This window comes from Pieris brassicae, chromosome 6, assembly GCF_905147105.1.
Source record: "Pieris brassicae chromosome 6, ilPieBrab1.1, whole genome shotgun sequence".
Taxonomy (NCBI): Eukaryota; Metazoa; Arthropoda; class Insecta; order Lepidoptera; family Pieridae; genus Pieris; species Pieris brassicae.
This window is the reverse complement of record NC_059670.1, coordinates 13799181-13825985: the sequence shown is the minus strand read 5'-3', so window position 1 is coordinate 13825985 and position 26805 is coordinate 13799181. Positions and strand designations below refer to the sequence as shown.

At 33.8% G+C, this 26805-nt stretch overlaps 2 protein-coding genes and 1 long non-coding RNA gene across 3 annotated transcripts; 1 reads left to right on the top strand and 2 right to left on the bottom strand.

Moving 5' to 3' along the window:
• Window positions 1-5309: 5309 nt before the first annotated feature.
• LOC123711262 (UDP-glycosyltransferase UGT5-like) lies at window positions 5310-8325 on the bottom strand. Its single transcript, XM_045663761.1, has 4 exons — window positions 7465-8325; window positions 6943-7165; window positions 6392-6611; window positions 5310-5685 (listed from the first exon to the last, which is right to left on the bottom strand). Exons 1-4 carry the CDS (start codon window positions 8287-8289, stop codon window positions 5409-5411), a joined length of 1545 nt encoding a protein of 514 aa, XP_045519717.1. The 5' UTR covers window positions 8290-8325; the 3' UTR covers window positions 5310-5408.
• A 766-nt stretch (window positions 8326-9091) lies between these two features.
• On the top strand, window positions 9092-10900 carry LOC123711264. Its single transcript, XR_006753928.1, has 3 exons — window positions 9092-9187; window positions 9374-9485; window positions 10638-10900. It is a non-coding gene; the product is annotated as an uncharacterized LOC123711264 (long non-coding RNA).
• Window positions 10901-15820: 4920 nt separating this feature from the next.
• Window positions 15821-19028, bottom strand: LOC123711263 (UDP-glycosyltransferase UGT5-like). The gene is made up of 4 exons (XM_045663763.1): window positions 18789-19028; window positions 18163-18385; window positions 17808-18027; window positions 15821-16181 (listed from the first exon to the last, which is right to left on the bottom strand). The coding sequence occupies exons 1-4, from the start codon at window positions 18954-18956 to the stop codon at window positions 15887-15889; spliced, it is 906 nt and encodes a 301-aa protein (XP_045519719.1). The 5' UTR covers window positions 18957-19028; the 3' UTR covers window positions 15821-15886.
• Between the last annotated feature and the right edge of the window lie 7777 nt (window positions 19029-26805).

Genomic DNA, 26805 nt, shown 5'->3' with positions numbered 1-26805 from the left:
CTTTAGTTATAACACTGATTTAGATTTTTTGTCGATGAAGTCAAGAACGACGCGATATTAGTACTAATTAATATTGACTACTAAGTAAGGATGTTATAATAGACGTGATTAGCCCTGCTGACATTTTGGATTCACGTCTCAATGTAATCTTCACTTATTTCCACCCTGGAATTATACATTCATTACCGAAGTTTCACTTCAGTGGTGACACAAGCAACTGGCGCAGGGTTGTCAAATTTGCTAAAATAATCCCGCAGTTAAACCGAACTGTGCATCAAAGAAAGTGCTGACAAAATCTCAACAGATATATGAATTGTTAAGCTATTCGTAGAATACGACGTGACTTGGTTACAACGTCTCTCACGTAGATAGGGATTTGGTTGAAATTAGGGTTGCTACCTGTTGCTTTATTAAAAAAATCCGATACAATAGGCGTTTAATATGGTTTATTTATTATTATATTTTAATGTGGATTGATTATATAAACGCATTGAAAAAGAACAATAAGTTTCAAATATAATTTAAATCAAATATTTCTTGGCAAATTAAGGGTAAAACTGAGGTTTAAATATCTTTGAGACTATTTAGAATTACTTTCAATTAGGATAATTAATATGCTACTAAATCGTCAATTAAAACTCATAAAGAATTTGAGTCTCATAATAGTAACAATATATTTATTATCTATATATATATATATAAAATTCTCGTATCACAATGTTCGATCCCATACTCCTGCGAAACGGCTCGACCGATGCTTATGAATTTTTTATGCATATTCAGTAAGTCTGAGAATTGAATCTTTCTAACCCCTTAATGATTAGGGGTCTCCACCCCAAAAAAGTGTTTTTATTTTTAAGACGACTTTTTTTTCACCCCTCTACGATCAACGCCTATTTTTTATTACAGTAGATAGGTTATTTTTATTGAAAAAAAAATGTTTCCTGCAAATAATATACATGACAAAACGACGTTTGCCGAGTCAGCTAGTAATTTATACTTGATTTATCATAGTAAGATACAACGACACATACAACTTATTGAAATATAGTAATAATAACTATAAAGTTTTTCGAATATAGTACAGGTATATATCATGGTACAATGTTAGTTTGTTCAAATATTCTGCCAGTCGCAATGGCGAGTTGTATTAAACAAAAATAAAAAGAAACTCTTTGACATCAATATCTCAGAAAATCTGGTAAAGTTTTTGAAAGCAAAGTAAGTATTATATCATATCATTATCTACTTTATGGCATTTTAAAATAAATATAGTATTAAGAGTTTTCAGTTTGTATGCTATATATAAATAAGTAATATTTCAACTTAGTGTCAACCCTGTAATAAATCAAATGACTGAGAGACGTATTGTGCAGCTTTCATGAGTTTCTTTGAATGGTGCGCGAATTCTATTTTTGAATCCAGACGTCAGTTTGACGTTTTGTCAATACGTCGGCTAGTATATGTCAGTGAATAGATGAAGCGGAAAATCGTAAATCGTTCTGTGGTATTACAGTTACTGCTTTAGATTAAATTAATAAAATCTTTATTCATATCTGTGTCTGTGTGTATATGATAATGTATCTGTCTTAGAAACACCATGACAATTTCTAAAACTTTTATGTATTTGGTTTACTTTATTATTAACTAGCTGATCCGGCGAACTTATTTTGTAATGCTTTGGCCACTATTTGGAACGTCGGGTCAACTAGTAAGATACAAAATAAAGAAAGTTGATAAGTCAATAAAATAAAAATAAATCAGTTTTAATATTCCGCTGGATAAGTCACGACGTCATCTTTATTAGTTGTCCTCATTTCGCCAGGAATGTCATCTTCAATTTTTAAATTTAATCCATTTACATCAGTGTTTTTTGTAGCTAGTATAGCTCGTTCGCTGTACCAATCATGGAATAAGTAATATTGAGCAACATCTGGAAACACATTTTGAATGATTTCAGCTTTTGATTGTGTTAACTGACAAAACTGTGAATAAACAAGTGTATTCGTATTTGAACGATGTCATATTTCTGAATATTGGCCAAGAAGTGCTTAGAATCATTTCCAATCCCACAAACTAAACCAATTGCGGTGGGAGCAGTTGTGGCAATTTTACCTTGCCTTCAGCACAACATAATCCAGTAGATTCATCTGTATTTTAACGCCTTACAATATTTACAAATTATCATCATTCCCAATTGTTACCGATTTGTCAGCACAATAATCTATTGACTGATCATAGCGGAATGCAGCTCGTTCCAGAATCAGAGGAGCACTGCGTCTGCGGAATAGCTCAATTTCATTATGCGGTACTCGCTGTTGTTGTTTTTGATGTGCACGAACACGTTGCATTCTAAGCCTACCTACTTCAATGTCACTCACTAAAGAATGCAATTCTGACATAGAAATACGAGTATTTTCTTGATCTGTCTCTTTTTGGTCATCAGTGCAGTTAGCCCGTGAGGTAGCTCTTCGCACATTTAATTAACTGCAAAGACAGTCAGGTCGTCTTCTCCTCGGCATCATTAATTATAATTATAAAGTGAGAAAAGTTCTCGCGCACTTAGCAGTAAAGTGTCGCTATCACAAACGATCAAATTAAAAAGAGACCACGTGAGTTGAAATGGCACTATCACAAAGGATAACCGAAGTAAAGAAAGTTATCTCACACGAATCTGTAATCGTCACTTAAAAAGACTCTTTGTCTGTGGTATCGATCCACATAGAGAACGGATTGACATATTAGTTGGTTGTCAAATATCAAATATGTTGCGTCCAGAAATTTAATTTGCGACAAAATTTAAGATTTATCAATCTACATAAAAATATTATAACTTACAATGTATCAACTGTAGTTTGCGAAATTTTTTACCTCCTGAGAAAGTTAGAAATATATAATAATTCTAATTAGTTTTCAACTATTCTTTCAGTTTAATTTCTAAACGATAGGGGTCACATCAAAGAAGTAGTAAAATTGTTATCTCTATTTAACATTTTTTGTTACATCCTGGACACGGTCTTAACATTAACTGTACAAACAAGTGTTCATTACGCACTAAGAAAGAAAAGTCAGTTGTTGCTTTGAAGAGAAACCTTAGGATTAAGAGTCGCACGTTCGGCTAATGCTGCTTATTATTTTAAAATTGCAATGTGCAATGCATTGCGTTCATTGCATATCTTATTTACTAACGCATATAACACAAATTATAACAGAGAAAATCACAGCAATTATTATATTTTTACCTTATTGGATTAGGTAAATAAATTGTAAATCTTGAGTTTTTACTTTACGTATCTTTTACTTTCTTTAATTTTCGTTTAAAATATTAAGAACAAATTTTCATCGAATTACGTTAAATAAACAGACCTCGTGGTACAAAGTCCACATGCTTAAACAAACCCAACTAAGTAGAAAACCGAGCTCGAAGGGTACACGAACTTTTACATTTAGAATGAATAATGCTTTAGATTTTAAAGGCATTTACTTTAATATTATACTAGCGACGCGGCCCTCCTTCGGATTACGAAGCGTAAACCTCTTCAAATATATAACAAAACGTCTTGAATCACTCCTATCTATCCATTTCATAAAATGTAGTGATATACTTTGCTACTGTGACTAAATGCTCTTGACGTATACCCTGATTGTACCCGTAGGTAGGTAGGGTAGTAGGTACTCTGTGACTTCCAGCGACAGCGATACTTCGGTTTTTGTATGCCAGTCCGATGTATGTACCTGTAGGTAGGTAACACTGAACAGGTTTAGAAAATGAAAAACAGCTTAATGTAGAAAGTTGCCAATACTTTTATTGGTTTTCGAAGTAATCTCCGTTCCTCTTTACACATCCTCGCATTTGATTGTCTCTTCTATGGCATATTCGTACGCTTTCACCACATCTTCAGGGCTCGTAAAGCGAATTGTATCTTTAGTGTTTGGTAATAAATGAAAGTCGCAGGGGGCCAGGGGGGGTACTGTATGGCGGATGACTCATTATCGCGACACCTGCCATACTAAAATATTCAACAGTCCGTTTTGAGGAGTGCGCTGAACATTGTCGTGGTGAAGGAAGATCGTGCTTGGAGGGCGCTGCTGTCGAATTTTTTCCAAGATACGCAAACAGTGATTGACATACTAGTCTGCAGTAACTGTCCTTGCATCTTCGAGCACAACTGTCGCAAAATGCAAACATCTTTTTTCTTTGACTTCTTCCTTTCTTTACCTTGATCCACCCACTGAGCTAATTGCCTTTTGGTTTCGGGTTCGTAGCAATATATCCTAGCTTATAGCCTAGCTAGCTTTCATCACCTGTGACGATGTCAAATAGAGAATTTGAGTCACCGCTGTTGAACTTATCTAAAATTTGGCGACACCAGTCCATGCGAAGGTGTTTCTGGTCATCTGTTAAAGTATGGAGAATCCGTCTGGTACGCAGTCCTGACGCCTTAATCTTCGTGTAATATTTTTTGAACTTGAATCAAACCAATGTCTAGGCTTGCCCGTATCTGCTGATAGGTCACTCTCTTATCTTCCTCTATCATGCGTCGCACAGCACTGATGTAATCTTCAGTAGTCGCTGTGAAAGGACGTCTCTCACGCGGATCATCATTGAGATTGCTACGCCAAGCCAAGATTAAACACGTTAAACCAATTGTAAATAGTGACACGTGATGGGGCTTCATCAGGAAATGCTAATCGCTGCCTATTTTAGCTTTTTTGTTGAGTAAGCCCACAACGAAAGTCATACTAAATCACTGACCGAAAATTTTCTTGCGTTAGGTTCATTTTCACGTGTAATTTACCACCAATTCACAAAACAAGTGACAAATTAATGCAATATAATTCAAAACATTTTCAGTGTTACCCACGTAGTTCTCAATTTTCGTATAAGCTAATGTCGCAACCATGGAATCGCGCAGTACAAAATCTCATTGGATCACTATCGTGATCGCTATTGGAAGTTACACAGTTTCGATAACAAATAAATTATTTGCAAGTAATTTAGTTATTTGGATGATAAAACTTCCATTATAACATTATATTACTTTCTCAAGTATTATCTTCGTTTTATTTCTGAAAAAAAACTCGAATATTAACGAGAATTTATTCGTTCATTTACACAATTCTTTAATCACATATAAAACATACGCGTATGCAAAGAAAAACAAGATCGCGAAAAATTTTGTATTTTGTGAATATTGACGTTAAAAATGCATTTAATATAACTTGCAGGGACACCTTGTTTGAAAAGGCAAGAAAACACAAAAATCATTCAAGAAATATGTAATTATCTTGAACAGTGTCATCTTTTACTTTTATTTGTACATGAATTTTAAAAATATATTACGTTGGCTTAAAGTAAGGGCTTAATTTATTTGAGATTTTCTTAACACGGAATTTTTTATATCCCTTTAGAGTGTTTTAAGTTTTTGCTTCGGTACAAAACTGATATACGTAAAATACAAAACAGCTATGACTAGCACCAATGAAAGCAGTAAGAGAGTTGCTAATTTTAGTACAAATTCTACTTCAAAGTACTCAATCCAGGACATATTAGCATTCGCAGGTCTAAGGTGCTTTGCGCCTCCATGGCGCAGTACATACTCTGTCCACCACACCGCGCGATCTAACGCACTCTGTGGCTGATCCTCCATGAGTGTCCGGAGTTTTACTATGTTATCCCTGTAACTGTAAAAATATTCTATTTTAGTTTTAAAGAAGTTTATTCTCATTGAAAACCTAAAGCCTTATTTAACCCGGTGGCAAGAGGAAACCCGGTAGACCGAGGCTGCGTTGGTGGGATGGAGTTCTGAAAGACCTCGAAGCAATAGGGGTTCGCAATTGGAAGTGGGAAGCCCTGGTTAGATTGCGATGGCGATGTGTACTTTAGGAGGCTAAGCCCACAAGGGGCTGTTAATCATTGATGATAATGATGATGAAAAAGATAAAAAGTAAAATATATCACACCACCGTCGTACGCAGTTATTGGATTAGAGTTTACCACTCGGGCTATTTGGGCGTTGGGGATATTTTCGCGGTTATATTATAAGTGTTATGCCGGCGATGTGTGGGATTGAAGTTAAATTTTTTAAAACTTAAATGCGTGTTGTGGATACGGATGCTTAATTTTCATTAATTTTGTGTCAGTGTATAGTTTCTTAGTGGAAGTAAGAGTAGGATAAAAATAGGATTTTTATAAATTTATTTTGTTGAACATGAACTAGTTTAAGTTTACTAGTTAAGGTGCTACCTCATAATTCTTTCAAATATAATAAATATGATTTTACTAAGGAATTCTATATTGTTATTCAATAACAACAACAAATAACAGACAAAAAATAACAGTTCTTTAATCTAAAGTTATCCTTTCAAATTGACTTATTAATAGACATACCTGGAATCATTTATAACGGTATGAATAGCTGTTTCTAACTCTTCTTCAGTGAGGGTCTCCATTTCAAGTTTTTTACCAATTTTGAAATAAACATGTTTTTCTAAATTAAACCACTGGTCTCCAAGCATCGGCAGTCCTATTGTTGGTACTCCAGCTGTTATAGCCTCGTCAGTGGACTGCAAACCACCTTGCGTAATGAACAGTTTTACATTTGGATGTCCTATAAGATGTACAAAATTACTTAAATATGAATAAAAAAAATATTCTACAATAATTTTTACACCTGCGCTCATGCTATGTATATATTGATCTAATGCTATGGATATAGTTGAACTATTAGAGCAAAAGAAAATAAGTAAATATTGATTTCGTTAAAAAATAAACTGAAATATATTTTAAGTAAAAGTACTTACATTACATTAATTTAGACTTCTGCTACATTGAGTTTACAGATAAATTATCTGACAAATTCGCGTTTAAATTCCTTAAAAAGGTTCTATTGAATGTTTATAACTAAATATTTACCACACGGCTGGAACTTCGTTACTTACTTAATAAATCGGATTGTGGAAGCCATTTTGATATCTTGATGTTTTCCGATTTACCAGGTAGTTCTGATTTTTCCCATTTCCATAATACATCATACTTTAATCTAGCAAACACGCGAACAAATAATTGTATCCAAGCAGGAGGTAGAACTGATGAGTGAGCGTTGGAACCAAAACTTAAGTAAATCACACCGTTTTTGGATGAGTCAAGATAATTTTGAAGATCCTGAAAAATATAGTTTTTTGTTAGATGATATTTAATTGTTAATGTTGTAAACAAGTGACTCGCCCAGGATTTCAATGCAACCGTAACCCGTAAACCTTGAAAAAGTATATACTTATAGTGTTGCGTTCACAATTAAAGAAACTGGTTGTTTTGAAAGAGTAAAACCGGAATTGAAAGAGTAAATATATATTTGAATTAATGCTTTTAAAAATTATTTTTAATTAAAATACACCTTTAACAACAAACCCATATAGATTTACATTATTTTAAGTTTTTTATAGCGTATATTAAGTACGTACCGTAGGTAAAGCTTTCCTTTGGTTTTTATAAATACCCCAAATTGTAATGATATTAGGTGGCAGAGGTTGATTGCTTATCCACATTGGATGAACGTTTATAAACATCATATCAATATTATTATTTATTTCCTTAAAATCAGGCACATTTTGTCCCAAAAGCTGTCCCCATAAATCACGATCATCTTCTTCCATTGTTGACCACAATTTTCGAAACCAGTAATTTCTGTATAACTCTTTAGCTTTCTCCCAAAATGTAAGATTATATGTTCTTTGTTGCACTAGTTTTGGAAACAAAAAAGGATGCGTTAGAGCACCTACAGCAGCATCTTCATTTCCAAACATACCAAATGAACTTAATAATATTACCGGAGCTTTAAATAGATGAGAATAATAATAAGCTTGTGTTTGCCAAGCTTCGATGAAAATCAAATCAAATTTTTCCTTTCTGTTGTACAAATCTTGAATTTGCTGATGCTTAAATTGGGCAATTGCCACGTTAGGATTAATAACTGTAAAACTCTTCATCTGTGCGAACATATCATCTTTCTTTCCAAATTTAACACCGTGTGTAAAAACATCAGTCCAGATTTTGTATGAAATATCATGAACATCTATTTCTGTATAGTTTTTCGGAGAATTACCGGCAGAGTATATCGGATCTGCTGTTATGATTGTTAGGTCATGTCCTCGTCTTGCTAATTCTTGCATTAATGGTCTAAACACAACTTGATGGCTTACAGATGGAGTTGGAAATACCGCGAGAATCTTTGCTGTATTTGCTACCGTCAATCCATATGATAACACTAAAATTGTTAGTGTATACATTGTGAAATCACAAAGTCTGTTGTCACTAACTTGCTTCACTTGTTATACTGCGATACCATGGCGTTAGACTGCCCTTATATCTGGACAAGATCACGTGGTGAAGAAGTGTTTTATTTTTGGCGTAATCTCCACCGCAGATAATAAACGCCGTTATATTTAATTTTTGATGATTTCCTCATTAATTAAGAATGATATCAACATTTTAAGCCAATTTTGCGGATCATCGCTGGAATTCTACGAACATATTCTGTCTTTATGAATAACACGGACCACGCGTCGGATTGTCTGTCCGTCGTCTTGATTTGAGAACTGGCAGTAAATAAAAAAATTAAAAGCATTTTTTTTTTCAATTTTCTTACTAAGAGCGAATTTAATCTTCGCTCGTACGGTAAATGAAAACATTGTGTGGAGGCTTACTACTCGTCTACTATGAAAAATTAATTATCACGAAATACACAAAAATGTAAAGCCCAGATTTATAATTGTTGTAGGCTGGTATTCTTGTTATAAATCTACATACTTGTACCTACATTAAATTGTAATAATGTAATGTACCTAATTTGAATTGCAACAATATTAAGATGCTCTATATAATAATGTAATATACTTAGAAGTAACAATTTTTTTTAATAAAAAGACTATTTAGTTAACAGCACAATCACGGTGATATAAGTCTGTAGCTTTTGATATCGTTTATCCCATGTCATTATTGTAATTGTAATATTATCACTTTTGTCATCGTGACACTCATGTCGTCATTATTTATTATCTATGACCGTTTCTTAGCTCAGTAGGTAAAAACTTTGCATTAGTCAGCATTTTATGGCAGGTTATTTTAGTTTTTATATCATTCCCCAGACTGGAATTGTCATGATAATAAGTGGAAAAGTCAACAAAGGTAATGTTGATATAATATGAGGAAATTATATAAGATAATATTAACAAAACACTTTTTCTGATGCCTATATCGAAGATTTAACGTACCTAATACGTGCTTTATTAACATTTGGCTGTATATTAATTTTCATAATTTGGCACGATGCAAACACATTTCTGTTTTAGCAAAATTGATATGTTTTTGAAGGGCAAAAGGTGATCATCATTCACCCATCATCAGGAAATCCGTGTCTGATACGTCTTATCGATTTCGTAAAGACAAGCTATTTTCGTCACATTGTTGTACTCGTACGGGCAAGGTCAGTAGTAGGTAATATTTCATAACATAAATAAATAATGCTGAGTAACTACTTACAGACAATAATTTCTTGTATTATCAACGCCATACGATTGATTGTATTTGTTGTGCTAAATGAATGTAATAATTTATTTATGAGTATGTATATATAAAATTATAACGATGATATTATAGACCAATGTTATTTATCATAATTTATTATTCATCACAATTTATAAAAGTGAATACTGTATTATGTTTTTATTTCTTTATGTGTTTTCTTTATTAATACTTTATATGTGTTGAAGAAAATTCTACTCTTTTAATTAAGAAACTAGGAACTCGAGTGTGATGACGTTATACATATATGTCCCCGTATATTAAACCCACATTTTCGATATCACGTTCAGTCTGGACTCTGAATCTTACTCTTAGGGCAATATCGCGCTAGCGGCCAAAACCGCAGCTACATTCGTCAGTGCAAATACAGCGCAGAAAATGGACATTGACGAAATAGCAGGGTTTGTGTATCTCTCAAGTAAGAAGTGAAAAAACAAAGGGAGAAAACAATGAAAAGTGAAAGTTTTACAAAGGGATTATTTCATAGATATTTCTCCCACATTAAGCAATATGATAACAAATTCTTTTATTATTTGCGGATGAACAAGTCCTCGTTCAAAGAACTGATAAATACGTCACAGCTGCCACGGATAGGGCACGGCGCACGCACACTAGTGATTATCTACAGTTCAATTTGATCTCAGTGGCCGCAGCGGCCTGCGACCAACAGATGTGTTGGCCGCCGCGACTCGATGGGGCCGCTGGCCGCGCTCGACCAGGTACTCGTGTTCCATGGCGATTTCATAATAATGTCTCACTATCTTTCTCGCTGGCCACTGCGACCTGGCCGCTAGTGTGCTATTGCCCTATGAAGTGACGAGATGCAAAATTTCCGTACCTAACAAGTTTAATTGTTCGTCAAAACATTCCCAAGCTGTTTTGAATCTAATTTAAAATTATATAGCGGTCAAAGTCGTGTGAACTGAATACCAAGTACTTGAAAATTAGTTGTTTGCCAGCGTTTCGGCGCTTGATTTTAACACTATTAACATGCAAAGTTTGTGTGATTTATTTCGTGTTTATAGAATCAGTTATAGAAATATTTATGTTACAGAGTCATCAAACGGAAGGCTAAGACATCTATACATCAATAGCAGCTGGAGATAGCACAGATGCCCTCTTCTGCATTATTATGACTTTCAAAATACACATTAACAACATCGCTTGCCGTACAAAAGTAGTCGTAAAGCAGAATTACGACTGTTTAATGTTTTCTCATTTTTGACTTCCTTGGGTGATACTAATACACTATAACTGTAATATTTTTTAGAAACACGAGGATGTATTTATTCTACGGATTGTTTTGTACAAAATGTCAGTAATACTCATTTACCAAATTGTAATTTCCTGAAATAGATCGCAACAACCATAAAGATAGTTTTAGTTTACATTTTAATTCTACCAAATAATCATAAAAGTTAATGCGACAATTTCATGATATATAATTATTGGTAATAATACATGTTTGTTTCACCAAGGTCATAATATTTCCGCGAAAAGAGTGGTAATAAATTATTATGTTCTAGACATTCGTCAAAATTTGTCATCATAATTGCGGTTACAGTGTCGTCCGTAATTTTGTTTAACGATGGAAACAATCGCAACTAAATAAATTTTCTCTTCAGTCTAATTAGATAAATTAATAAAGAATAGTTATTTTTTTACTATTTACCTTAAATAAACAACAACAATTGTCTAATAGGAAAAATATAGCTTTCATTTTATATATATATTTGTATAGGTAATATACTTAGTATCCTAATAATAATAGCAATGAATCAATCAATCAATGGCGTTACAACCTTTTTTTAGGTCTGGGACTCAGATTTCTGTATCTGTTTCATGATCATTTGGTAATCTAATAGGCAAGCAGGTGATCAGGCTTCTGTGCCTGACTCATGCCGTCGACTTGTTTTTGGGTCAAAGGCGAGCCGGTTTCCTTACTATGTTTTCCTTCACCGTTCGAGCGAATGTTAAATGCGGACATAGAAAGAAAGTCCATTGGTGGTCCACAGCCGGGGATCGTACCTACGACCTCAGGGATGAGATTCGCACGCTGAAGCCAATAGGCCAACACTGCTCGTCGTAGTAATAATAGCAATACCTTCTTATATATTTCCTGAAAAAAATAATAGTTTTTGCCTATACGACTTTGTTCACCGGGGCAAACAATATACAATTATTTGTTTGCAGTAACTTTGAACAGTCTCACAATACAAAAAAGAAAACAAGACAAAATATTACAAAGTAACAACAAAAACTAATGATAGTAGCAATATGACAAATAACACCCAACTCTATAATTTATTGTCAGTCTTGAGTTGTAACATCCCTTCTCAACTGTGTTGGCATTTGTAATTGGCGTATGCAGGCTATTAAATATTTGATAAAATTATCACTAGAATATCCACGCGCGACAAAATTTCATGGCATCGGAATCTGGCTATAGTTTCTCGAGCTATGCCTATAAAAAGTGCCCAAAATAGATTTAAATTATGTGACATAATTCTAACAACTCTAGGTCACAGTAGTAAATAGTTTAATCGTTTTGAATAATCTTAGGAGGTGAATAACTTAGTATCCATCGGCATATATTTTTTTTTGTATAACAGAGGGCAAATGGGCAGAAGGGTCATCCAATATTAATTGATACCGCTGCCAATAGGCTCTTACATTGCCAGAGAAGAACTGGTACGCTCTTTTCTTGAAGGGATATAAGGGAATTTGAATTGGTTTGGAAATACTTTACTGTGCAGCTGGTTCTACATAGTGGTGGTACACGGCAACAATCTGCCTTATAAAACGCTCAGGGGTAGAAGGACGCACAACTACTCTGAACAATGTCCATGGTAGATACGGTAGAAGGTCCAGAGAGACCGCACATCTTTACGTTACGTCAAGGAATGAAGTCGTTCGGAAAATGACTGGCCGTCGACGATTGAACCAACCGCTCTTATTTTATTAATACGGTTAATTGGAAGGAGTTAGTGGGGGCTTCTCACTCAGAGATGATAACAGTACCTAATGTATGTAATGCATCAGTATGTACTTTTATTAGCGTTAAGAAATCTGAAATTAACGATCCTGGAACAAAATCCAATTGTCTGTAATTAATCGAAGTCAATAGGAATTCAATAGATGTAATTACAGCTGACCCTTGTCAAGCTAAGACGTTTTCGTCCAAAATGTTTTTATTGATTGGAACAATCTTGGATAAATTTATATATTGATTCTGTAAAGAGTATGTTGTTCTGTTAACAAAATATGAGTGGGGTGTAAATATGGTAAACCCTCCCATATGGACTACATTATCTCCTGTTTTAATTATTTTTATTAATGACTGCATGTTGAATTGGTTGCAACTCCATTAGAAACTTGGATTTGAAAGAATCACGAGTTTGTTACCAGTTCTTGCCTTTATTTGGAAGCTGACAGTAACCGTAAATTTAGAATTACTTTACTCACGTACATAAGTGTTAATTTTGTTACTTATAAATAGTATTTTAATCATAATCTGAATTTGTACATATGATACGTAGTATCATTTTACTGATTGAGTTTTGTTTGAAAACTTGAGGAGTGCTCCGTGGGTGTATTAAGAAACTAATCGGAACTACGAACTCAATATATAGTGACATCTATAATCTACGGCGGTAATCTAATTATGTCATGAAATGACGTCTGAATCACGCTAACTAAGTATCTGTGAGGTAAGGTTAGGGATCGACATCGATTCACATCGTTGTTCTCTGCATTACTACTGGTCGTACTTGAATTCTTGTATGCGGTGATATTAGTCGTATCGACTATGTATTTCCGTGTTGTTCCCACGAGGATGTAAGTGCGTGTTCCTATTGTATTTCACCATACCTCCTGCTGATAGGGGATCTTTGACAATCTGAGACAAGTCTTTGTTTTTAATTTATTTTATTATAATTAATTACTTAAGATGTCATGTGGACCATGGTGTAATGATTGCAGCTCCTTACAAACATTGTGTTAAACAAAAAAAACTTGGCGATTAAAAATAGTGGCGGAGAGTTTATTGCCAGTTCTTCTCTTCCGTTCTACGCCCTTTATTTGACAACTGGCAGTAAATGTAAAATTAGAAGCATTTAATGTAAACATATTTATTTTTTTGACGTTCATAAGTGTACATTGTGTTACCAATATGAGTAAATGATTTTTGAATTGTTTGTCTGGTAACTTGTTTATATATAAGATTTCTATCGTGCACGAGGCATCTATTTTTCTATACATTTGACATTATTTTCAATAGAGGGTAATTCGGACCTGTTTAAGACTCAAAAGCACTATTTTTAAATAGTATTCAGACTTGTAGACATAATTTATTTATTTTTATTTTATCTTTAACAATATAAGCTACTCTTACTTTTTAATCCAAAGCGGCAACTATTTACAGTTATATAAAATTCAAAACAATAAATACACATAGAATAAAAATAACACAACAGTTAACAGTACTAGATTAAAATATTTACAAAAAGATCAACTATTCCTTTTAGTATCTATTCAACCCTTTTGTCAGTTCACTCAAAAACGTCTGTTAGTCAATGCAGTTCATTAATTATTTCCATGCATTGTGTCATGTGTGTCCAATTCGAGTATAGTTTTCCCTAAAGTCCACGTCTGTTAATGTTAGACACCTGAGTGGGTAAAATGGGACCCTCTGAATAGTAAGCTCTGTGCACCTTACTTATGCTTACCTACCTTACCTGATGATTTTTTTACCCGCTTCAGCATCACCCTATACTTTCTTTCAAGATTGTGCCATTATTCTCCTGGTTACTGCTCTTACGAATGAATTATACAAAACTCGAATGATGAGAATTTGAAGTCTCTGGCCGCCAAATTAGCAATCGAAGATGTCTTAATACTTTCTTATAAATTTGATCTTCCTAATGATTCCTTTTGTATCATTTGTTTCGACTAAATAACTATTTGTCTTATGTATTGTTACACTTCTTGCGCTTACCTTACAAAATATTTTTCCCTCACAGTGGTCTCCTGGAAGATATGGCTCAAGAGATAAGGCCGCCAATTACAATTATTTTAATTCAATTATGTCAATTGTATAATATTCTGCACATGAAATGAAGTGTTAATTAATAATAATCAATGGTGCTACAATCTTTTTAGGTCTGGGCCTCAGATTTCTGTATTTCATTCCTGATCTTTTGTTATTCTAATAGGCAAGTAGGTGATCAGCCCTCTGTGCCTGACTCACGCCGTCGAATTTTTGGGACTAAGGCTAGCCGGTTTCCTCACGATGTTTTCCTTCACCGTTCGAGCGAATGTTAAATGAGCACATTGAAAGAAAGTCCATTGGTGCACAGGGGATCGCACCTACGAGCTCAGGGATGAGAGTCGCTCGCAGCAGCAACTAGGCTAACACTGCTCAAGTGAACTGTATTATGAAATGTTTATTAATAAAATAAATTCACTCAAATGTCAGTTCTGAGTTCAACAAACATTCCATGTTCTTAGTATAGTGGGTGTGACGATGTAATTTGGATATAATTAGAAAATCCGAGTGCACAATATAGAAAATTTATTGTACACGTCACAGAAGTATAAAAAGAAGGAGTAAAAAGTTTTGTAGAAGAAATAGCACAACAAAAGAAATAAAATTAAGCGGAGTGATATGTTCTCAACGCAAATAATAAAATTACCAAAATTTATATCTATGAAATACGGAGTGCGAAAGCGGTCTGGTCGCCGCGGACCGGCTCAGGTAGTCGCGTGCGAATATAAAGGCAATAACATGCGATCTCGCTTGCGCGCTACCTGAGCCGGCGCACGACTCAACAGAATTAACTATATAAAACAAACTTCGCCACGTCCGTCCGCTCACTCAAATTAAAAATTTAATATTAAATTTAGCATAGGGCACTACGCTTAGTTCCCTTAAATAAGAAATTGATTAGAAACTAAGCACTCTTGGCCCGTGAACACTTCTACATTTTAGGAAGATTTTTAAATCATTAGCAAACAGTTTAATAATTCTAGACTTACAACAAAACTTTATCTTTATATAAAGCATCTGCTTTGATGCCACCTTCTTTTTTGGCAAATAATTGATTTTCAATCACGTCAGTTTTAGTTCTTGGAAATAAATAAATTTTCTTGATTTGCTATCAAATCCTTTCCTTAATATTTTGTTGTTGTTGTTTGGCTTTGTTAGAAATATTGAGAATAACAGAATAAAAACAGCGATTCTGCGCGACTTCTTTATTTAATTAAAGAGTTTTTTTATGAATAAATACGCTACTTTACCATAGATCAGTTCGATTTAATTTTTTTCTTCATTATCCTAGATTTAAAACAACCCTTAACCATCCTCCAAATAAAAATAGCAGTAAATATCATCACAGTTGTAACAGCGATGATAATAGCAATTACGGCTAATAGCAGTGGTACTTCGTAGTATTCCATTAGTGGCATGCCAGCGGCTGGCGATTTCAAATGACTTCCACCATACTTAAGTATATGCTCAATCCACCACATTGCCATTTCCAAGGGTCCTACGGGATGCTCTCTCATAAGAGAACGTAATTTTACTATGTTTTCTTTGTAACTGAAATAGAAATATTAGTTATCGTTAAAATATTGTTACACCTAAGTCCGTTAGATTGTTAAATAGTCACTTTAAAACATAAGTTAAATCTGTAAAACTTATTACCTGAAACCTTTGAACTTAACGGTATAATGGATAACCTAATAAGGGACGTATTAAGATTACAACAAGAATTAATTTAAATAATAGTCGTAAAGTATACTTTTTAAATATATTGTCTTAAAACGGTTTCCTAAAATCAGTTGAAAAAAACATGGCGTCAGTTAACAAAGAAGAAAATAAAAAGGGATGAAACACTTTTTATGAATAAGAGAGTATTCTTTTTTATATTCAAGTCGTTTCCTTACGATCAGGTTATATCTGTTAATATTAGTTAATAATTTAATAAAAATGGAAGGTTTTAGTCTGACTTTCCTGCTGGGACTATGTGAGGTGAGGGGGTGGACGGGTGCCTGGTAATTGTTTTTGCTTTGTATATTAAAAAAGTGAACTTAACGAAACAAGAAATCAAAAGCTGCACTGTCCCTTTGTGTAACCTTAAAGTAAATGGTCGGGCCATACCGCTTGCATGAAGAAGGTCAGAGAGACAAAAAGGGTGATAAGGTGGAAAGACCACCAGGGAAAAGGAAGAGAGATCACCCTCTTGCACGGAGAGCAGACAAGCTTAAACAAGTCAGAGATGACAGATAAAGCACCAGCTATTTAAAAAAATCATACTAAGTTTTAAATACATACAAGAATAAATGACGCCTAATTAATTATTATTATTTTAATAACGCCTAGTTTGTGTTATTTATAAAAAAAATAAAAGGCGTTTTTTATTTTATATACTTAGTCATTGAAAGTCGCTAACAATAGCTAAAGGCATCTTATTGATTCTTAATTAACATTTTAAATTTAGAAATAAAAATAATCATGTCTATAAACTGAGGTCCTAATTCATAAAGCCTCGCTTTCTCTTTCTATCACATTATATTTATGCTGTAATGAAAAGAGACAACAGTGCCTTTCTTAAAATGTGTTTCATTTAAAGTCCTGAGCCGAGATCAATTAGACCTACTTTTTCCTTACTGGAACAAATATTAGGTCCTTGCATATGAAATTAGCGTTTTGGAATTATAGAATATATTTAATTAATTAAAGTATCTACCATAGCTAAAGGTAGCTCATTGATTGCTTATATCTATATATATATATATATGTATTTTTTTATTAGCTTATAGGTTAATTGACGCATTTACAAGAATTACAAAAATTCGGACGGGAATCAATAAAATCGTTGAAGGCGGTTTGAGGTTATCCAAATGTCATTAATCCTTTGAGCCGTTTCTGCGGCACTGGTGCCACGGTGGCAATCGTATTAGATAATAATGCGATATTTCATGGTTTCCATTTAATAAATAGAGTGATGCAAAGAAAAAATAATAATGCGGGAAAATGAAATGAATCATCGTTTACGAAAAACAAATGCACAAAATAAAGCAAATTAAATAGTTGTAAAAAGCATGGATTTTGAATTCCTAACCAAAGAGAAGATTCTTGAGGCCACTTTGGCCAGTACGAAAAAAAACGTATATTTCATAATAAGGACCTAATACATCATCTTATATGAATAAAATCGTATACCTCTTATCTCGAATAAGTGTTTCAATTGCATTCCTAAAGTTGTCTTCTGTAAGCTGATGAATATCGAGCTGAAGGCCAATTCTGTGATGCACATATTTCTCTACGTTGTACCACTGATCACCAAGCATCGGTATCCCCAGGAGGGGTACAGCTGCATTAATCGCTTCGTCCGTCGATTGTAAACCTCCTTGGGTGATAAAAAGCTTGATCTTTGGATGTTCTGAAAACCCGATCAAATAAGATTAAACCATTCATTGAATCGATAAATCGTTTTTCTTAATGGAGGTTGGAAGTAATTTTGTTTAACGAAAAACGCATAACATAAAGTTATGACTATAAAAATAATTTTACTTACTAAGAAGAGACGGCTGTGGGAACCATTTGTAAAGTTTAATATTTTTGCCTTTTCCAGGTATGTCATCCTTGTCCCACTTCCACAGAACATCATAAGGTAATTGAGACAATACTTTTGCCATGGCTTCAATTCTTTCTGGCGGAAGCACGGATGCCTTTACACTAGTACCAAAACTGACATAGATAACACCATTTTTTGAGGAATCCAAGACGTGTTTTAGCTCCTGGAAGTTTATGGTTTTTAAGTCTTTTCTTTGATAAAAACGTAACATAAAAGCCTTCTTTCTGATTCTTTTATCTTGATATTTCCAGTGCGTAGAACTTCTGATTGAACAACCAAAACGTCTTATGGTTCTTCCAGAAAAGAGTAAACCGATATTAAAAGGCCTGCTTTTTGAAAGTGAGAAGTGATGATGGGGCATGGGCAGAGATTTCACTTAAAAGTTTATTAGTCGTCTACATGTTATCCCCCGTTCTGTTAAACCAAATATATGATACATTGATAGTTTAAACCTTAGAGAACTCCTCGTCCTTTGGTTGATGAATACCTCCAACAAATAATATGTTTGGAGGCACTGGACGATTATTCGCCCAGATGGGATGCTCATTCAACAGTAATAACTGTACATTTTTCTGTAGCTCCTCGTAATTTGGCACATCTTCACCGAAATTTCGTCTCATCATTTCATAATCAAACTCCTCGGTTTGTGCAACTATGTATTCAAGAAAATAATTCTTAAACAGCTCTTGTGCTTTTTCGAAGAGCGTAAGGTTATACAGCTTCTGAGAAATCATTGAATGGTACAAAAGTGGATGAGATGGTGCCCCAAAGGAACTATAAGCAGAAGGTCCACCTCCCAAAGAGCTGATTTGAATAAGCGGTACTTTAAACACGTGACCTAATCCCAACAATGGACGAACGTAAGATTCAACTAACAATAAATCAAACTTCTGCTTATACAACTCCTTGAATTCGGGTACTTGAATCTGCATTTCTACCAAAACAGTCATTCTTTTAAATATGTTCTTAAGCTCTCTGAAGAAACCTTCTTTGGAGTTTTCAGATTTTTCAAGCCATTCATCTTTATCAGCATACGACAGTTCATGGACGTCAATTTCTGTTAAGTTTGGGAGCGGTTTGTCTTTAGGAAACGCTGGATCCGTAGTAAGAACTGTTACTTGGTGTCCGCGTCTTGCAAGTTCATGTATGATGGGTCGAAATGCACCTTGATGACTGATGGCCGGAGTAGGAAATATACCCAAAATTCTTGCAGCATTACAAAATGTTATGCTAATAAGAAATATAAATACTGTATTAGAAGGCCACATGTTTGCCTGCTACTACCTTGAGTAGACATTGAAATTATATTTAGTTATGATAAAAAATATTGTAAGCGTATTAACCTTCAAGTGCTGCCAAGACTTATTTTGTACCAAAAATTATATCATAAAATAATCATTAGTAGGCAGGTTGTTATAGAATGTAATGATGAGTTAATTCACAACAATATTTAAAAATGTCAATTTACGGGGGTTAGTGCTATGCGTAGGACGCAAATTGACTTCTTTAAAGCACCAAAATATGTTAATTTATGATGTGCAAATACATTAAGAAGTTTAATATCGTGTAGGTCCTGGTTTAATTAATGACGGATAATATCCAATTAATGACTTAATCATAAACTTAAATTTCAATTTGTTTTACGTTCTATTTACTTGAGTAACACAAACGACGACCCAGACGCTAGGTCTTCCCTTACAACTACTATAAACAAGTGTTTAAAATCAAGTCGTTATTTTGAAATGAATTTATCTAAACATCATATTTTCGAAATTAATAAACAAATGTTTAAATTAAATAACTATCAAGCAAAAAAGTGTTAAAAGTCTAAAGATTACATATTATCTTATAAATTATTATTACCTACGCATAGTTATCATAATTTGTATGATAATATGGAATCACCGAGCATTATTCTACAATCGTTAGACTAGCTAATCATTACAGATGATAACGAAATTGTCATGTTTAAATGTAATGTCAAGTAAATATTTATTGTATTAATAATAATCTAAATATTTTTGAGTTTTTTCAGATGAATGATTTCTTTTAAAAGTATGTTACGAGAAATATGTTGAGAACGATGACTTTATTACAGTAATAGAACATATAATAATTATAATTTAAAAGGTGTTTTTTTTTAATTTATTAAAATACGCGTGATAAGTAATAAATGTATTGTAATCTAATAATTTATAATTGAAGCTCAAAGCCGTGATAAATAATTACTTTTTAAAATCATCAACTTTACTGTTATCAGATATTTTTAATCATAAAAAACATGATATTCAGTAACTATCACGAACAAAATATTGAAAGTATTACAGCGTATACACTCATCTGTGATCCCTGTAATCAGATATTTTTATAAATAATTGAATATTTAGTATTATTTTAAGTTTTGCAATATAGGGAGGAAAACTGCCAGCGTTAAAGGTACACTGCCAAGGGACCAAACTTTTTAAATATGCTTTAATTTTCTATTTATTAATTTTTACTATTTCTTTTATTACTATATAGGTTAAGAATATTGTTAATAGTGTACATTTGATTGTTATATTTAGGTTTTAATAAACGACTTTAAAAACGTCGATAATTTGTGGATTTATTTACTTATCTGACCACAAATGCAATTTAAAGCAACAGAAACATCGAGTTGTGTAAATAAAACTATAAATTATGGGTTTAAAAAACATATTTAAAGTATATAGAAACATTGCAGAAGAAATCCTAAAGGTGTGACGATACTTCACTTACTGGAGAAACAAAGCTAATTATAATTAATTTGGCTTTTATAGTTTTGGGTTCGACGGTTACATTGATTGAAAACAATTTGGTATTAGGTGTGGTAATAAATCGAAGTTTTGAATCGATTAAATTCAAGAGACTATCTGAATAAAAGTTTATTCTGAACTAGGTGTTTTCAATTTTATTTTGATATCAGCTGAATCATATACAGGTGACTAATTTTCAGGTACATAATATAACATTTAAATTAAATAGTAATTAATAAATTTTATTCGATCTGCGTGTATTAAGTTATCCTCGCATTGATTCCGTTTAAAATTGTTTAAATATTAATTAAAACTAAAACTCTCAACAAACTTCTCATTAAAACATTCAAATTATAATATGTATTTAAAAAGGTAGCCAATAGAGATGGTGATAGCGGTACCGAATTATAGCAAACAGCAGCTTTTGAGATCATGCAAAAACATGGCGGATGCAAAATGATTTATCTACACAGTATTGCATTAGGCCAGGTTACTGTTACTGTTTCCAGTTCTTTTTCATTCTCATTTAAATGAATGAATGCATTTGCTAGATCGTTAGTTGTTCACTAAATTATATTTCTGTTTGCAGAATGAACGGAACAACCACATTTTGTGCCAGGATTTAGAGGATGCCCAACACATCCAAAACTGTCCAGTCTCAAGCCCAATCAACAAACAATTTCCTAAAGTTATTTTTGCCAAACATTCTCATGTTCATCTCCAGAAAACTTTACCGAGTCCTATTAAGATATAATTTAGACTATTTTAGGGTACATGTTACATCTATATATACTATATTGTTAGCGGACTGACCATTCTCGTAGTTATTGTTGCACCCTCCCTCGCGAGGGGGGTGTTTTGTCTTGTTCGGGGCGTATGCCCCCTTCAAGTGGTGTATATGTTCGCGCCCTGCTGATACAGGGCGGTACGGGGGCGGGCATATAGCCCTTGGTGAGGGCAGGGACTGACCATCTTGGAGCAGAAACCTATATAACGCGAAGCAAAACCTACACACTTTTGTTCCAGACTTCGTGCGGAACGGACGTGTAACAACCCTACCTTCTGTAGATTTTAAAAAGGTAATATACCTACGTGCTCTAATTCTTTGATTGCTGTTTTTTTTGTAAATTAAATTTCGTGTGTATTTTTGGTTTTTAAATTAAAACCTCTTCTGATAACTAATAAAGGTTTCAAACAATCAGTATTATAATTGACTGGCAACCTATTTCACATTTAATTTGACGTTATTCTAAAATAATAAGAAAATTTAAACTATGGTTTGGTTTTATTTAAATATCAAGGTGATGTGGTAATATATTTTTTTTAGAAACGACCAGTAAATTTCTTCTCGTCATTCGTTACGACTTGTTTGTAGTAATATTAAGGAGGCGTTTCACTTTGGACCGCTTAAAAATGATAATAATACGTGCATGATGTAAATGATACTGTCTCAGTTCCCAGTAGTAAATGATATTAGGTTTTTATTCGAAGTGGCGTTTGTGATCAGGGTAGGTTAGGTTAAAGATAAAAATTGTACATTATTTAATGCACTTCACAAATCATGATGTTTTAATTAATTTCTATGAGCATATTTATGTGAGCCACAATATTGCATGGTACACCATTGCCGAGTGATGACAATATGCAAATAAAAAAATTGAGCTGTTTTAAGGTAGATCCGTGATTCAACAAATTTACCAAACGACCTTCTGATGTTTTCATATCAACAGCAACAATGACACCTAATGATAAGTGAGGCTACACCTCATTGGAGGGTATGCATGTATATTACATTACTATACTATACTCTACTAGAGTATTTAGTTAAACCAATCGATAGAAGATGATCTATCACAAGTCCGTCACGACCAAGCACTAGAAAAAAAACAAGTGAGTTAGTCTGCAAGCAATAACCCCGTCCCGTCAAAATGACATAATGGTATGTATTCTGCATGCCAATTGTGTGGGCCTGGGCATCCGGAAGCTATATCCAGGATGCTCCCGTCCCTCGGTGTAATAATATGCGCTGGTTCGGCTGTCGCGTGTCAGTATAATAAAAAAAGGAATCCAATAATCGATAAGACTAAAACTAGCGCTTACCATCAACGGTGGCGTATCTCACTCCAAACACTGGATCCTTCAATGATGAATCAAAAAAAAGTAAATGCTATACGGTATGCGGTATATATTTAGTGCGTACGCGACAGCACCACCACCTCTTACCACACCACCGACCATCTCCGGTTCGTGTGTCAAAGTCAATTCGACAATTGTCATCCTTCTTTGATTGACACCGATTTAGCGCGAACACCAATATTCCGAATCATTAAAAATGATATCAGTTGGTGTAGTCAGGACGTTTATGTTTAACTTACCTAAATAACAATTATATTACAGATGTATTAGGAGAATTGAAAAAGTTTTTGATGGTGTTATTCCAAACTTTATAATCGTATTACAATACCGAAAGTTCAGTGTATTCCAAGAGTCCAAAACTAACTTAATTAATTACAAAGAAACGTCCGGTTGCCCTGTTTCCAATTTAACTTGGAATGACCCGAAATTGCGATGGGAAAATCTAAATATTTATGAAAATTCACTTCCAATAATGTTTGATTGTAAAGGGTGTGTTTTGAGTTAATAAGTTAGAAGGAATTCCTTAAATAATTGGTGGTAAGTATCTTAACTTAATCATAACTTTCTGATTTTAATAAAGAATTATTTTCTGTAGAGCGCTGAAAAACTAACAGGTATATAATTAATAGTGATGTTTTAGTAGTTTGAATGTGTCTACGATATATGGAGATTTTGCAATCGGGCTCAGTAGTAATATCTAAAAAAAAGTCCTGGTTTTTTGTCGCTGACTGATGGTGAAAACTTTAAAACTAAACTACTCTGTTTTAGAGAAAGCATTGTTGTATCTGGAAACTAATTCGCTGTTTTGCGGATGATTTTTTTTCTGCTTTACCAAAAATTTCTGGTAATTTTATTTTGTATATGTTTTTATTGTATTTTTTTGTAACTCTTATGGTTACTTCAATTGTCATACATTTTAAATGGAAGATTTTGTAAAATATGCCGTAGATTTCATACTTTGTATAATGTAGTAAACTTAATAAATAAATACTTTAAACGTTTACAAAATCTCACTTTAACAGTCAACTAAGTCGAATGATTTGACATCTAAACTGCGTACGTAGACGCGGCTACATGCAAACGAAAAAACCTCAGTATCTCAAGTTAAAGAAATCCTTTACCCAATGTCGTAAAAAATTCAATTGTATAGCCCGGGAAATATGTAATCATATTTTTATATTTATAGTTATATATTATCAATTGAAACAACACAATGTTGTTGTACGTTTGTTAATTATTTTTTTTGGCAAGATAACCTTTTAACTCGAATGTATTCTTGGATTTACCAAGGGCCTAATGTTTGACCCTAAAGTTTCTGGTCGAAGTTTAATTTCCGTGGAGACTTCCGAGATATGAAAGCAACAATACCAAAATAACTTTTATCCCAGAATTGTCAAGCTATGCCCGGTTACACAAGTTGTTAGTATATTTTGTATAACTTACATTTGAATTTCAGTTAAATTTATTGGTTTTTACCTTGTCCGTATTATGAAGTCCCACCATATGAACGCGACAAACCGAAAACTTGGATTTCCGAACCCATTTAACCAATAATATGATTTAGGTCTGGGCCTAAGATTTCTGTATCTGTTTCATGATCATTTGTTAAGCGAATAGGCATATAGATGATCAGCCTTCTCTGCCTGACGCACGCCGTCGACTTCCTGGGTATAAGGCAAGCCGGTTTCCTCACGATGTTTCCTTCACTTCACTTCGAGCTTATGTTAAATGTGCACATAGAAAGAAAATCCACGAACTATCCATCCATAGATAATCCAGCAACTAGACCAACACTGCTCTTCTTATTAATTGAACTGAAAGTTTTATGAATATTAATATAACGATTGTTATTGATTTATTTACGAAAATTGCCAAAATACACGAAACGGACGACACGTGGGCGGAAGCTTTTATAATGTAAGCCTAATTGTTAGGGCCGGATTTAGAACTATGGAGTCCTCAGGGTAACAAATAAGTGTAAATAAAATGAACAATATAATAGGAATAAAATATTAAAAATTCATTAAAGATAGAAAGTAAAAAGACACATAAATCACGATAATTTAAGTCTCACGTCAGTTAGTAGTTAGTAAGAAAGTTAGGGATACGATGTGGACAGGTAATGTTTGTACAGAAGAAATTAGATTAAAGGAAGATAAAGAAGGAGCTAAGCGAATAGGGACGGGAAGTGAATTCCATAGCCTAACTGCGGAGACCTTAAAGGAATCGCCAAGAAAGGAGGAGTTATGAGATGGGATTTCAAGGGTATAGTTTTCGGAAGAGCGTAAGCTATAGTTATGGGCTCCCAAAAAATTTAAATCATTTTTGAGATAGGAAGGAGTTTTAGGGTTGAACAGGATGGAATATAGGAGATGAAGAACATGAGCATCACGTCGCTGACGAATTGGCAACCAGCCTAGCCGCTTACAGAACGCAGAGATATGATCGTACTTTCTTAGACCGAATATAAATCTGATACAGAAATTTTGGAGACGATCCAGTCTATTTAGCAATTCCTCGTTAAGATCGGAGGAGCAAGAATCGGCGTAGTCCAGTAAAGGCAGGAGGAGAGCTTGCGCCAGTGAGGTTTTGGTACTAAAGGGAAGAAAATTACTAAGACGTCGAAGGATACTGGAGACACCGTATAATTTTCGGCTAACTTCTTTAACATGCTGCTCCCAGGATAAATTTTGATCAAATAAAACCCCCAATTAAAATTACACCATCGATATGGATAGGGGGTATCCTGGCCCAATCAATTCTTGTCGTGAAATAGGGGCTGCCAATAATTCATACTTTACTCTTTTTGGTATTGATTAGAAGACCAAAATTTTTACTCCAGTCAACTATCTTTGCCAGCTCAATGTTAGTAGATTGTATGGCTTGCGGGAGATCATCGAGACTTGATTGTACGTAGATTTGAATATCGTCAGCGTATAAATGAAAATTAAGTGATTACAGGAAGTATAAGAGAGAGAATATAAATAATATAATAATTTGTCTCAATTCAATTGGTATTACATTAATAATACAATTAAATATATAAAAATGCCGGCAACGCACATGCGAGCCTTCGGCTTCGGTGTACATGGGCGGTGGTATCACTTAACATCAGATGAGCCTCCTGCCCGTTTACCTCCACAAACAACATAAACATCTTATATAATTTGGAAGACCAGAACCCAGTTCAGTTCCAGTTCTGAGTGATTTGATCCCTCAATCATTAGATGGATTAGATCACGATCACGACAAAACATACGTATAGTAACACCTCATTTGGGTTATTTGAAGTCGCTTAAAAACACGCCAATTAACTTTCCCGCAAACAATAACAAATCTTATCAAAATGAAAAATGTATTCTAAAATAGATTTTTCCGTGGTTAAAACCCCGTCGGGCAACAGATAACGTGTAATTTGCGGTAAAAAAGGGGTTATCAAACGTGTGGACATTCAAAAAAATTTATGTGTGGGTTCCAACTTTTTAATCGGACCTTTTTGTTATATATCACGTTAATGAGGTGCTTCGGATTTCCAAAGGTAGGCTAAGTTTGCATGGTTAGTAATTAGATGGGTGATCCATCCATCCATTTTGTCGTCATATTAAAATTCATCGCGTTTATTTACAAACATGCGGGACTTTATATTAGGAGGGCAACAGCCTTTTCACTTACG

Bases quoted from the DNA above. Each gene is read 5' to 3' on its own strand.
- LOC123711262 (XM_045663761.1), bottom strand. From the start codon at position 8,289: ATGTATACACTAACAATTTTAGTGTTATCATATGGATTGACGGTAGCA. The intron at 7,166-7,464 runs GTACGTACTTAA...TATATTTTTCAG, and splicing joins AAAGGAAAGCTTTACCTACG to GATCTTCAAAATTATCTTGA. The intron at 5,686-6,391 runs GTATGTCTATTA...ATATTTTTACAG, and splicing joins ACCGTTATAAATGATTCCAG to TTACAGGGATAACATAGTAA.
- LOC123711263 (XM_045663763.1), bottom strand. From the start codon at position 18,956: ATGATTTCTCAGAAGCTGTATAACCTTACGCTCTTCGAAAAAGCACAA. The intron at 18,386-18,788 runs GTACAGTTATTA...ATAAACTTCCAG, and splicing joins ACGAGGAGCTACAGAAAAAT to GAGCTAAAACACGTCTTGGA. The intron at 18,028-18,162 runs GTAAGTAAAATT...TCGGGTTTTCAG, and splicing joins CCCACAGCCGTCTCTTCTTA to AACATCCAAAGATCAAGCTT.